Source organism: Ranitomeya variabilis, chromosome 8 (assembly GCF_051348905.1).
Source record: "Ranitomeya variabilis isolate aRanVar5 chromosome 8, aRanVar5.hap1, whole genome shotgun sequence".
NCBI classification, from domain to species: Eukaryota; Metazoa; Chordata; class Amphibia; order Anura; family Dendrobatidae; genus Ranitomeya; species Ranitomeya variabilis.
Window position 1 is genome coordinate 65,802,301 of NC_135239.1, and position 15,005 is coordinate 65,817,305.

At 42.5% G+C, this 15,005-nt stretch overlaps 1 protein-coding gene across 2 annotated transcripts in view; it reads right to left on the reverse strand.

Annotated features, from left to right (window-relative positions):
• The window catches only part of DNM3 (dynamin 3), a 499,914-nt gene extending 491,554 nt beyond the window's left edge, over positions 1-8,360 (reverse strand). For both annotated transcript variants that reach the window (XM_077277662.1, XM_077277661.1), the window contains exons 1-2: positions 8,131-8,360; positions 4,456-4,616 (exon numbers count right to left, since the gene is read on the reverse strand). In XM_077277662.1, coding sequence (XP_077133777.1) covers positions 4,456-4,616; positions 8,131-8,256 — 287 coding nt within the window. In that variant the 5' untranslated portion in view covers positions 8,257-8,360. The remainder of the gene's footprint in view (positions 1-4,455; positions 4,617-8,130) is intronic.
• Positions 8,361-15,005: the final 6,645 nt, after the last annotated feature.

Genomic DNA, 15,005 nt, shown 5'->3' on the forward strand with positions numbered 1-15,005 from the left:
TCCACATAAAGGGAGGCACTCATCAATATGTGAAATATATCCCAGCAACCATACATGAAAAGCTGGGCAACACAATTGCATACATATCCAAAGAGAGTAACCACAAAGTATCCCTAATATGAGTGGGCAAGACACCAAAAATCATGGGAACCACTACAATATACTACCATACATGTCACATGACAAGATTACCACATACCATGGACCCCAAAGTTAAAGTGCCAATGATACACATGTATAGGAACATGTCTTACCCATGGACACCAGACACCCACCGCACAGACGCCCCAACGCGCGTTTCACTGCTGCTTCCTCAGGGGGCAGTGTGTGGATGTGCAAAATACAGAGTTTAAATATCCCCATGTGAGAGACATGACCCAATTATCTGCGTGGACTAAAATTCATTCCAGCCGCGTCAGGCGAGCGCATGAGGGCGAGGTCCACCACAGCCAATCATCCCTTCCGGCGTCAAACAGCGGTGAGTGTCGGGAAAGGTTCCCATGACAACCAATATACTCATCGCATACAATAGACGCCGTTGTGGACAAGAGGCGGAGGCGACATCAGCGCGCATGCGCTACCCGCGGCAGGAAGTAACCGCAGTATAATGAGAAAGGAGGTTACCAGAGCAACGCCACGCTATACAGCGCCCGGAAAGAGACACCGAGAGGGCGGAAATGGAAGTACAGCCATCTCAAGTATGGGCAGCAACAGTGATCATTGTACCACATAAACAAGATATATAGGCGTTATCATAAATCTATACAGCTATAAATACTGCAACATATATATCGATGTTGTATATTGCAATAGTCCATTTAATGCAAAAAGAGGTAACATAGATCCAAATGTTCACGGTATGTTGCTGATTTTGACAATGTCGCTGGCAGAGGGTCCTGATCCCAGATAATTCACTGTTCACAGAAATGCTCATCACAATAGGGGTATAGCACGATTGAGAATTAATCCAGTGAGAATACACTAATGATGAAAAACACAAAAACACACACATAATTAAAATAAATATTAAAAACAAAAACTCCAAAAGCAGATGATCAAAGGCTATGGTGGCACGAGGCAGGCGCAGTAAGCTCTGGCCGTCTGACGTCCCAGCCAGGCTTGCAGACTGCGCCTGCGCGGGCAGTGCGGCCACCCACCTTTGGAATCCCCGCCCCGCACTGTGCATAATGCATAACACACAGTGCGGGGGATTCCAAAGGTGGGTGGCCGCACTGCCCGCGCAGGCGCAGTCTGCAAGCCTGGCTGGGACGTCAGACGGCCAGAGCTTACTGCGCCAGCGCAGCACAGTAGTACACAGCGCAGGCGCCAGTTTTGAAACGTAAACAGCGCTGAGGGGGCGGCGCCGAAAGCGACTGAAGATTGGAGTGACGGCAGAGTAGCGGTTCAAGCTGGGGAGTGAGGACCCGCCTCCCTGGCTAGAGACAGGAATTGTGGCTAAGTATCAAAACGCTTTATTTTGGGAATACTTGAACCAAAAACTAAAAGAGCCACCTTGTTAGAATGCAGCATTACTGCTGCACAAGGTGGCTCTTTTAGTTTATAACGGCTGGAGGGGGGTGACAGTGGCCCTTTAAATTTCCTTACAGAAAAAAACCCAAAATAAACTCCAGCTATGAAAATCAGTTGGAACACAAGGACTTGTCACAACTTCAATAATACAGACAATGTAAACGTTTTTACGGTAGCTTAATTTATCTCAATATGTAAAGACTCACAGACATAAAGCATACTCGTTGCAAAAGATAGCTTGTCAGAATAAGCTGTCATGTGTACATGAGGAATAACACTATTTCTATCATTATATGAAATGTAAATTTTCACCTCTGCAACCTGCATCTGCAATTTCTAGTATGCTCTGAGTCAGTGAGGACCTTCCCACACACACATTATGATGATTCCTCTCAACAGTACATTCCCCACACACAGTATGATGCCCCCAATACATTCCCTCACACAGTCTCATGCTCCCCACAGTACATCCCCTCACACAGATTATGATGCCCCCACAGTACATTGCCCACACAAAGTATGATGTCCCCATACATTTCTAAACACACAGTATGATGCCCCCATACATTCCCCCACACACACAGTCTAATGCTCCCCACAGTACATCCCCTGACACACATTATGATGCCTCCACAATATATTCCCCACACAAAGTATGATGTCCCCATACATTTCTAAACACACAGTATGATGCCCCCATACATTCCCCCACACACAGTCTCATGCTCCCCACAGTACATCCCCTGACACACATAATGAGGCCACCACAATATATTACTCACGCAAAGTATGATGTCACCCACAGAACATTCCCCAACACATATTAGATGCCCCCTTGCAGTACATTGCCCCACACACAGTATGGTGCCCGCACAGTATATTCCCCACACACAGTATCATTCTCCCCCACACATTATGATGTCCTCCAAAGGTACATTCCCCAACACACAGTATGAAGCCCCCAAAGTACATTCCCCCACACACAGTATGGTGCCCATACAGTACATTCCCAACACACAGTATGACCCTCCCCCCAAAACATCTCCCCACACACACAGAATTATGGCTCCACAGAACTTTCCCCCACACAAAGTATGTGTGTACCCCACAGTACATTCCCTTGCACAAGGTATGATTAACCCATACTTCATTTCCCCACATACATTATGATGCCCCCCACAATATATTCCCCACACAAAGTATGATGTCACCCACAGAACATTCCCCAACACAAACTATGATGCCCCCTGCAGTACATTCCCCCACACACAGTATGGTGCCCCCAGTATATTCCCCACACACAGTATCATTCTCCCCCACACATTATGATGTCCCCCAAAGTACGTTCCCCAACACACAGTATGAAGCCCCCAAAATATATTCACCACACACATTATGGTGCCCACAAAGTACATTCCCCAACCCAACACACAGTATAACGCTCCCCCAATACAATACATGCCCCCCACACACAGAATTATGTTATCACAGTATAGTGTCCCCCACAGGACGTTCCCCCACACACAGTATGTGTGTACCCCACAGTACATTCCCTCACACAAGGTACGATTCCCCCCCACACATAATATACATACACACAAACATACACACGCCGCTCCCTTGCCTGTGTCCTGCTCTTAATCGCTACTGCTTAGTTAGAGTATGTACATAAAGGTTTTTTGCAGATGGATTCAGCCTGATATCCACCTGAAAAGGCAAAAAGAATGGACATATGCTTTTTTTCTGTCAAAACATCAACTTGCTGTTCATATGTTCAGTCTTCTTGAAGTTCTTTTAACTACTTCAGGCTTCAAAACCCGCAAAGCAGCGAAAAGACGTGACCTGCCCATTCTTCAGGCGGCTTGCTTTAGGAAGTCCCTCCCTAGTTTACATACATTTAAAAAAAAAAAAGATGCCGGCAGAAAAGCTACTGTAAAAATGACCAAAAGTATGCCAAAGAAGATGCTTCAGGAAAGAAAGACATTAGGGGCACATAGCCTTACATGGCCTGATAATGTCAGGCGATCTTAAAGTCTTGGCAGGACCCCGAGTCTCTACTGTACATAGACGGAGCTGTGAAGGAGGGATATGATGATTTTTTGTTCCACCGTCAAATTCAATTACGTCTGTGTCCTGAGGACATAGATGCAGCTGAAGCCAGGACATACCCCAGACTTACTGGGACCTATCCCCAAATTCAGGACTGTCCCACTACATCCTGGACGGTTGGGAGATACAGTTGTACTATTGATTTATGCAAAGTTTGATAAAACGAGAGTGGCTGTTTAAAGGTGAATCTACGATGTCTTTAGGAGTGCTAAAAATTGTAATTTCAAGATCAGCAAATTTCTGTGCTTTACTCCAAATTTTTGATTTTCCATTAAAAAGGCCCTAGTGACATGCAGAATTTTCATTTTTTTCAACATCACTTCACCATTTGATTGCAATTTCTTTGCCTTTTGATCATCAAATGATCATTTGTTAAACAAGTAGGTAAATAGATACATTGTACATATCAAAAAATTAAAATACAAGATTTAAGAAAGTATCGGTGACCTCTTTAGCATCTGTCAATGATCTACCAACTAATTTTAATAAACTGGTTGCTTATCTAGAATCTTCAGGATGGCTAGTCGAGTAATCTTTGGATAAACTATTGTCCTGATTCCTTAAGGGGGCATGTTGGCATCAGAGGCGCATGATTCACAGTCTGAAGTAAGATTTGTGGTGTAAAGCATGCCACAGCTCATCATGAATTAGATGAGTGGGTGTCACCATACCCCATCCCAGCTCCGGACATTTTGGCAGAGCTGGATGAAAATGCCAAAAGTCGCATTTAGGGAGCAAAAACGCTTTCATGAATTTGGGCCCAGATGTCAGTTATAATAGGAGTCACAAGTAATGAAGAGAACATAAATTACCTACTTTAACAAAGCTTTAGTCTTCCTTATTGGTTCCTCTGCCATAATACTCTTCCCAACCTCAGGATCATGTTCTACGCAAAGCGTCTGATTTTGCAGTTTGCTCCTGAATTCCGATTGAGTATTCTTTATTTGGTTGCTACTATTCTCCTGTGCAGAACAAGCCTAAAAAAATAAAAGCATATAATTAATTCTGTTAGTAATAAAAACACATGTTAAAATGCTATTTGTCTAGTCTAATATTTTCCCAAATTATCTTGATTCTCATCCTCTGTAACTCCCAATCTACAATTTTTGAGTGGGTGATCCGCTTCATCAGCACTAAGGGTGCTGGAACTTTTTTTTACCTCACTTCCCAGCATACATTGTGCCTGCTATTGCACATTGCCTTGCTTGCTCCAAACAAAGCCTGTCTCAATTAAATTCATGTACAACAGACAGCAGGGAAGAAGCACAGAAACAAAACCTTGCCTCTACTATCAGTAATTTGTCTAGGCTCTGCTGCTAGAGAGGGATTACGCTTAAAAGGAAACTGTCATGTCAAAAAATACTATTAATCTGCAGATATGGGGTTAATCTGTTTAACAAAAAAAGGGTTCACTAAGTGAGGTGTATCCTCAAACAAAAAGGTCCGGGTGAGCACATGGGCCATGGGTTTTACAGGGTTTGCATGCAGGAAAAAGGTAGCAGAGTTACTGGAAGTCACAGGCTGACCAGAGATGTTTGGGAGATTGCAGACAGGTAGAAAAGTTAAGGAAGCCGCAGTCAGACAGGATACATCCTGAAGACCGCAGACAAGTTGCAGAGGTATTAGACGCTGCTGGCAAACCAGAGATCCGGTAGAACGCAGACAGGTGGCACAGTTACTGGAAGCCTCAGTCAGACAGGATAATATCCTGGAGACTGGACACAGACAGGTAGCACAGTTTCTGGAAGCCGCATGCAGACTGGAGATGTCCTGGGGCAACAGAAAGGTAACAAGAGTTACTGGAAGCTGAAGGCAGACAGGAGACGTTATGGAGACCAGAGACAGGTAGCAGAGTTTTCGGAGCTGCAGGCAGACCGGAGACATCCAGGAGACCGCAGACAGGTCTGAGGAACTGGAAGCCACAGACAGCCACGAGATCTCCTGAGGACTGCAGACAAGTCGCTGACAAAACTGCGGAGTAACTAGAAAGTCTTAATACCGTGGAAACTGAAGGAGGACAGGAGACATCCTGGAGACCGAAGACAGGTAGCAGTGGCACTGAAAGCCACAGACAGGTAAGCTCAGGGACTGGAAGCCACAGGCAGACATGAGAGGTCTTAGAGATTATAGACAGGAACTGTGCACAGACAAATTAAAAGTCTTACTAGAAAGTCTTAATACCAAGACCAGGTGTGTGTCTTGGGAGGCCTTATATAGGTCTATGCCTCAGTCACCGCTCAATACATAGTAAGGCTAGTCTCACACGTCCAGATAATTCCGGTACCGGAGAAATCCGTGTCGTGTGTCCGTGTGCTCACGTAGGCCATCCGTGTGGGATCCGTGTGATGTCTGTAAGTTTTTAGGGTCCGTGTGCTGTACGTGTGCGTGTATTGCAACAATTTTTACAATTTTAACCCTATGACAGGAAAAACGCACACTGACAGCACACGGATGGCACATGGACAGCATCCGTGTGCGGTACGCGTTTACACGGACCCATTGACTTTAATGAGTCCGTGTGATCCGTGCGCTCCCACGAACACTGACATGTCTCCGTGTTTTCCAAACGGACACACGGTCTGTGAAAACACGCTGACATCTGCAGAGACACATTTATTTTAATGTGTCTACGTATGTCAGTGTCTCCAGTATGTGAGGAAACGGTCACCACACGTACCGGAGCCACTGACGTGTGAAACCGGCCTAAGCAGCGGCTGTAACCAAAACCTGGCATTGACTGATAGCCAGCTCAGCTCTGATGCACTGAAGAGCCAACTGTCAGTCAGTGCAGGGGTGTGGTTACAGCCGACTTTCCAGTGCATCCGTGCTGAGCCGGCAGTCAGTCAGTGGCGAAGCATGGTTATAGCTGCCTCTTGCTAAGCACTGAGCAGAACTTTCTGATCCTAAAGGTAGCCATATACGGTACATAATGTTTTAATCAGTCCTCAGATCATTATTATGAAATCTATTTTAATGCAAGGTATCATCAGAAAATGGCATATTGTTTAAAGTTTCTAAGAAATGAATTTATTTTTTTTAATATTTAATATTTTTTTTTATTTTCCATATCACTATTTATTTAAAAAAAAAAAAAAAGGTATAATTGTTGTAGTTTTCCCTTTGGTCACAAGGTCTTATACCAGACTCACACCTCCTGTATAGATTACTTTTCAGCTAAAGAAAACACCTCGATATACAGTGGGTAACTTCAAAAAGAATCTGAAGACCCACCTCTTCCGACAAGCCTACAACCTGCAGTAACCACCGATCGACCAAACCGCTGCATGACCAGCTCTACCCTCACCTACTGTATTCTCACCCATCCCTTATAGATTGTGAGCCTTCGCGGGCAGGGTCCTCTCTCCTACTGTACCAGTTATGACTTGTATTGTTCAAGATTATTGTACTTGTTTTTATTATGTATACCCCTCCTCACTTGTAAAGCGCCATGGAATAAATGGCGCTATAACAATAAATAATAATAATAATAATAATAACTCATGATACACCTTTCACAATTGGTGATGTTCAGAGCTCACCCAATCCCCCTCTGCATAATGATCTTTGCCCACATTGAAGCACGAACAAGTCATACATCTACACAAACAAATAAGGTCTGAGTCACTCCATAGCTGCCAATGTAAATGTGGGAAGTATGAATCTAATATTAGGTCTAATCGTCAGTGTGAAAATTATTGGATTTTTTTTATACCGATCATATGAGAAAAAGAAGAAACAATGGAAACCTTCAAAAGGAACCTCTTCCACTGCATGACCAGCTCTGCCCTCACCTTTTGTATCCTCACCCATCCCTTGTAGATTGTGAGCCCTCGCGGGCAGGGTCCTCTCTCCTTCTGTACCGGTCATGACTTGTATTGTTTAAGATTATTGTACTTGTTTTTTATTATGTATACCCCTCCTCACATGTAAAGCGCCATGGAATAAATGGCGCAATAATAATAATAATAATAATAATAAATAATAATAGAAGAAAACATCTACAATTTAAAAATAATATGCATTTAGCATAAAAAAACCTGGATTAAACAATAGGTATTTTTTAAGAGTGATAATACAGCACTGCACTAATGCAAACACATATTGCTTTAAATGGAAGCTGCAAATCACATTCCCTGCTGTAGTCCTGCAAGTCTTGTTTTTTTTTTTTTTTAAGCATTCCTATTTTTTTAAATCCTCCCATGACATAGTAACGGCAAAAGAAAAACCATGCACAACATTGGCACAAGTTGCAAGTTGGGTCACGTAGTTCAGCCGTCACCACCCCACACATCTCTTTATGCCCAAGCACTTGGCTGTCTTCCTCTGCAAAATTCACGACTGGGGAAATTCTGCGTTAGTGTCTACACTGGGGATCAATGAACTTCGGGAAGGCCAGGCAAATTGGTGTCTAACTGGATTTTGCAGTGCATTTGCATTTTATATACATTTATAGCATCAAATCTATTTAAAAAAAATCTCTCATTAAAATACCTGAGTGGTAACCGCCTGAAGGTTTGCTGCTCCACAATGATCCTCCATGTGTATGTAAGCTGGATGAGATAGGAAAGAGTTCCCGTCTGCTAGAAGAGCGGCTTGTACATTATATCCCGTTATCATCAATATCTTTTTGGCTACGACTCATCTCTCCAATATATCTTCAATCACGGAAAGCCTAAAAGCTGGTAAATCACATTACAGTTACAGAGGGAACAATACAGAAATGAGATTGTTAATTTATTCATATTCCCAGTGTTATTAAAGTGAAGCTTCCCAGCAAATATTGCTCATATCGTGCGGTATGATGAGTTTTCCACAGCATTTTCATTGGCTTAAATTTTTTTCAACAACTTTGAAGCCTGTACAGGCTTGGACTGGCCCACAGGAGAACAGGAGAATCCTCTGGTGGGCCGCAATCTGCCCAGTTCATTGTTATATAAATCTGTGATTGAGGATAATGTCTAATTTGCATGTAGTTGAAAAGTGGGGCCCTGGAGTTGGTTACTAATGGCCCGATGGCACCCTAGTCTGACACTGGGCCTGTAGCAAATTCTAAAAAAGTTTACATATAGACACAGATAGATGGAAATCTAAATGGCCAGTAATTTGCACTGGCGCAGGCTGTGGAGAGATGAGAAATCTTTTCAAAATGGCTAGATCCAACAAATATCCCCAGGAAATTCTATTTGGTTTGAATCATTCACTACGATTCAAAAGTATGTCAAAACCTCCAAGTGTTTTGAAATATGTGATTAGCACTATCCTCTTTTCTTCACACACTAATCTTTTCCAATGTCTCACACTATTTGTCCAGTTTGTACCGTGTTTTATGGCTTAATCTCCCTATCTCCATGGGTAAGCTGTGAGCAGTGACGTACTCTTACTATTGCGATTAATCACAATATGGCTGCTGAATTCCCTGCCTCTGCTTTTATAGAGGCTATGACAAGATCCCTGAATGCAGCACCCACAGAAGGGAAGATGAGGTACGTATTCTTAGGGAGTGCAGGGAGCAGGCACGGGATTCCCGGGCCGTAACTGACACTGATGGGAGGGAGGTAGTATTGTAAGGAGGACAGGAGGCAGGGATTTCTCCAGGCACCGCACGTCCCGAAGCCTGGAAATCATTAGCATATAGAAAGAATATAACATTTCTCAGCAACAATAATATGACGCATAGAGGTAGGACTAGTGTGACATTTCTATTACCTCTATGCTCATATTAATAGGTCATAAACGTCCCGGGGAGGTGACAGATTTCCTTTAAATATAGAAAATTCTTTATCAAAACTGATTCAAAGAAAACCGTCTTATAGACAAAAGCAACCAATCACAGCTCTGGTTTAATTTCTTAAACTGCTGTAATAAAATGAAAGCTCCACTATGATTGGTCACTATAGGCAACATAGAAACGTTTTTGTTTAGCTTTCAGAAATGCTTTAAAAAACAGTGGAGACTGGCTTTTGTTAAAAGGCCACTAACACAATCACATTTGTTATCATCCCAATGCTCCTAAAATGAAAAATAAAGGAACTTCGCAAAACAAGTTTGTCAAGTATTTCCTATCCGTTTGGTTGAACAGGTTTTATGCAGATCTATCGGCCTGCATGGTGACCATCAAACTATTTGTAGTCTGATCCTACACTTAGACTTCCTTTTCTGTCTGCCATCTTCTTGCTACTTTTAGGTTATTAATAAGATTGAAGGAAGTAGGACGGTAGAATCAGACTGCGCAAGGTTTGTTTTTATAGTCTGTTGCCATGGCGATGTATAGGTCTGCTTAACTCCCTAACCCCTTTAGGGCCGAGCGATGTGCCATTTTTCCCTCTCCTTCTTCAAAGAGCCGTAACTTTATTATTTTTCTGTCAATATCACCACTGAGATTCTGAACAGGTCAGGTGACATTGGTGTGTCACTAGGCCGCTGATCTGCTGCAGCCATTACTGTTCTGTCAGAGCAAATGTCCACTGTAACGTAACACTAAGGGGCTACAGCAGTCTGGCGACACAACAATGACCCGGCAGCATTCAGCGATCAGCCATAGGGGTGGTCACCCATCTGTGTATAGAGGGTGGCGGCTGTAACCGCACCGCCCAGCACTGACTGACAGCGGCTCAGCATTAGGGCAGGCTGTCAGTCAGTGCCAGGGAAGCGGCTACACCCGCCACCCTCTATACACAGAGCAGTGACTGAACCCGTATCAGTGCCACCCCTGTGACTGGAAGCTGAATGCTGCTGGGAAGAGTAAAGTTAATTTCCTCGCGGCAGTGGGGCTCTCAGTACAGTTGTCAGAAGGCTATAAATCTGCAGATTAACTCCATTTCTGCAGGTTAATTGTGTTATTTTGCACCATGTTCCGTTTAACCCTGCCCAGGTTAATTTATTGAATCATTCGAACGCTCTGCAAGCTGGAGAGGACTGAACCTGTAATCCCCTTGTTGGGACATGTGCTATGAACACTTAGATTTGCTCCTGTGGATGCACTAGTGCACTTAAATAATAATAATAATAATAATAATAATAATTTTGCAGACATGACTGGCCTGAGTTGTACAAGGGCCATCTGAAGCTGGCCTTAGGCCCAGGAGAAAAGCATAAAACTAATCAAAGACGGCGCTCATCAGGTTTCATATAAAAGTCTTTTATTCCTCCAAATAGTAATGACAACAGCAACGTTTCAACCTGTATGGTCTTTTTCAAGCCGTCATTACTATATGGAGGAATAAAAGACTTTTACATGAAACGTCCTGATGAGCGCGCGGCCTTCGACAGTTTTGTGGATTTTACATCAAGTGGATCCCTTGGGTACGTTTTGACTCTATTATGCCTATGGCTACTTTCACACATCAGGTTTTTGCTGTCAGGCTCAATCCGGCTAAATTCCAAAAAAACGAATCCGGCGAATGTTGCCGCCGGATCCGTTTTTTTTTCCAATAGACTTGTATTAGTACCGGATTGCGCCGGATGACCTTGTAGTTCGTCCGGTTTCCGCCGGATACAGCAAATCTGTCGTTTCCAGTTTCTGGAAAAAACGTCCATAGCAACGTTTTTCGTCTCCGGCGAAAAAGCCAGAAGCACCGGATCCGGCGCTTCCAGCTGTTTGCTAGAATGGAAGCCTATGGGAGCCGGAAGGTGCCGGATCCGGAAAATGACGGATTCCGGCTTTTTAAACTGAGCATGCTCCAAATTTTTTTTTATCCAATTATCTGGACATGCTAGTCGGATCCGTCAAAAAAACGGATCCGTCGCATCAGTTTTTCACAATCTGCGCCGGATCCGTTTTTTCCAACATTCGCCGGATTGTGCCTGATGCAAAAAACCTGATGTGTGAAAGTAGCTAATGTGTGCTACAGACTTGTCTACCAGGAGAAAAGCATGCCAAAAATATATCCGAATATTCAAAACTGTTATTATGCAAACCAAACAAGGTATACAATTATAGATTTCTGTAAGTTAAAGATAAACTTATATCAGAATATTGCAGTTAAGAGAAACTCTGCTTCAGCGCTTTAGCGGTCTATAATCTCATTATGGGTTTTCCTGGAGGAAGGTCAATATTAAACAGAAGAACTTGATGGATTTATTTTTAATTTCAACCAAATCCTAAAGAAGAGCCTCCTCGTCTATGGCCATTAATTGGCAGATGTAGCTCTTGATGCCTAGTAGACGGTACCAACAATCACACTCCCATGATTAATATGAGATAAATTTACATTAACTCAATATATGGATGAAATAAACTCCATCGATATCCAATGATATAGCTCAATATATCACAGTATAAATTTCTAGAAATCAAAAGTTCCCCACATCCATTACATGTTTATTTTACAAAAATGATTTTGTAATAATCGTTTCCATCAAATTAAAAATCAGTATTACCCCCATACTATTATACTTAAAACTGCATATAACATTTTACAACACTACTAATAGGCTACTTACAGCCATATTATGCAATATCAGATTTTCTTATAGAAATCTTAAAGCCAGTTATAAATACCACCCATTCATACATACGCAACAAATTCTCTGAATGAGAAATAGTCCTAATATATTGGAAAATTGCTCCTGGGTGACCTAAATACACATCAAATAAAATGGATATAAAATACTTACATGGAGAAATGGCTGGAGAAATAGCCAAGAGCAAGTCAGAAGCACAGTGTCTGAATGTAAATGGCATCTCTGGAGTCATTGAGACTGCGGGAAACGGAGACAAAACGCTTCTTGTTCTAGTATTTCTTTCACATGAAACTCCACTGTCCTCGATGAAAACATTACATTCCCTTACTCTTTCCGCTTAAATGTTAAATAAGATCATGTAAGCGTATAGCACAAAGGAAATACAAGATTTAGAGAAAAATGTTACATTCCTACATATTGTGATCTTTGCCTTATTAAAGAAGGCTTATTTGATTTTTATTATACTACAAAGACATGTTATATGTCACATGGAGGGGGGCGGCTGCTGCTGAGACAGGCACAGATGTCCAGTAGTCCTGTTAGTGGGGAGGTGGTGGTTGGAGCAATAATTGGAGACCTGCATAATGTAGCCTGGACTCCTTGGATGTGCCCACAGTGATCTCAGAGCATTACGATCAATGCTTGTAAGAGTACAGGAAAGTACAGGGAGATTCATTTGATAGAGACCCCCAATACTCTGTTGTCACTTCTGCTAGGGTTAAGCAATCTGAACCCCAAAAACATGCTACATGCCTTGACCGGTTATTAATTTCATCACATGCAATGCTGAACGTGATCTCCATCTTCTGCCACATTTCGACACGACATGCCATGTTCCTAATCGTATCGGCAAGAATATCGGGGGATTGGGAGAGAAAAGGGGAATAGCACCAATTGCCCCCGTTGGACCTATTCCTTCAAATGCAAGAACGTGGGGGCATCCGGGCCGGCTTGAAGCTCCTTTTACAGAGGATCACGTAGCGCGTCATCTCAATCAAATTGCTTCAACCTGTCGAGATTAATTACAGAAAATTCAGGGACTATTTCGAGTGAATCTCACTGTAGCTATTTTGTCTGAAAATTCAACAAATAATGCCATTATAGTAATTATCGTCATGATCTTGCCCAACTCTGTGTTTCACATTTGTTTTGATGCTACCAGGGCTTTCTTAGCGAGGAACTACCAAAGTTAAAGAGTGTAGTTTCCATGATTCTTATCCGCTCTCTTAGATTGTTATGGGCTCACCCCGTGAGGGGAATTCTCTAAGCTGAAGGTCCAGATGGACAAAATGGACCAAAGCCAATGGACTTGCTGGATGCAAATGGAACAGTGATGACCAGGATAGAAGGCAGACAAGCAGGGCAGGGCACGCCTGAAGCTTCAGAGCCAGGAGTGATACACACCGGAACTGAAGATGTATAGACACTTCATGACTATGCAATGTCAATAAGTCCTAACAAAAGTTTAGAAGGCAAGGGCTACATGGCGACGTGTGTCATGCAGCAGCTGTTCTCTGGAAAGACGTGACAAAGGCATTTTAGAGTTCTGATTTTGATGTAAATGAAACAGTCAAGCGACACATGCGCCTCGCATGGAAGTCTATTGCAAGTGTGTCACATGTGACTTGCACCCAGTGACAGAAAATTCAACTCATCTGGAAATATTTGTGTCGTAGTCAAAGGAGGTCGCAATGACAATTCTGCTATTGTTTCTATTGTGTTCATTGTGACGTGAAAATGACCGGACGGATAAGTACGAAAATGCCTAAACCCAAACTCTTATAGCCATATTTTTTTCTATGTAAATAGTAAAATAAATATATTTGGAAATTTTTAACTTAAAAAAAAATAAATTGGGATCCGAGCCGCTCATAACTTTTATTATTTCTCTGTTAGAGGAGAACTTGCAACAACTTGTTTTTCGGATGGAGAGCGGACATTTTTTAGGAATACCATTCAGGGGTAAAAAGATTTTGATGCCATTTTCTTTAGTGAAGTGAGAAGACTAAAAATCCACAACTTTGGAGTTAATTTTTTTTTTTTTTTTTTTTAACAAGGGAAAAGTTGGAGATCCAATATATATTTAAAAAAAAAAAAACACAACTTTTTTAACGTTTTTTAGTCACCTTAGGAGACTTGAACCTGGGAATGTTTGATCGCTTGTTCTATAAACTACTGTATTGCAGTATATAAGAGAACAGTCTTTTGACTTTGAAGCCCACCAACAGGCTGAGCTTCACAAGAGGAATAAGATGGCAGCCACGGGGGTCTTCACTATGTTCCCAGCTGCCAGAAAAACCCATCAGCACCTCGTGATTATATCATTTAAATGCCACAGTCTGACAACAGCATTTAAATAGTTAAACAGTCATCAGTGCAAGCTCTGGTTGCTGCTACTATAGGCCGTTGCCGGCAGTGTAACACAGCTGGCATATGTCAGGTACAGTGTATCCTCAGCTCCTGAGCCCGCTGCATATGTGGAAACCCCAACAAAACATGAACTATAACATTCGTTCTATTACATCCTACATCGGGAAGGGGATAAAGAAGTTTTCCCAGAATCAAGTCATCTGCTATCTATAGGGTAGGGAATAACAATGAGTGGGATGGAAGTTGGGCGATCATTGTTTATGGGACGGTCAGAGAAAGCCAACTACAACATTCAGTTAGTTCCACTTGTGCCACAGACATACACTCCATTCAAGATAGGACTCTGGTGAACCTGGATCTCATGAACTTAGCTCTGCTCTCAGGGTCAGTGAGGGTTCTTAGGGCTAAGGAGATAAATGGGAATCCCCAGAATTGAAAGTTAGAGCATCACCGACACATTTTTTTTTTCTTATTTCACTGCCAGACTGGTATCACTAATGGAAGTTCCCTGCCCCTAGTAAAATATCTACCAG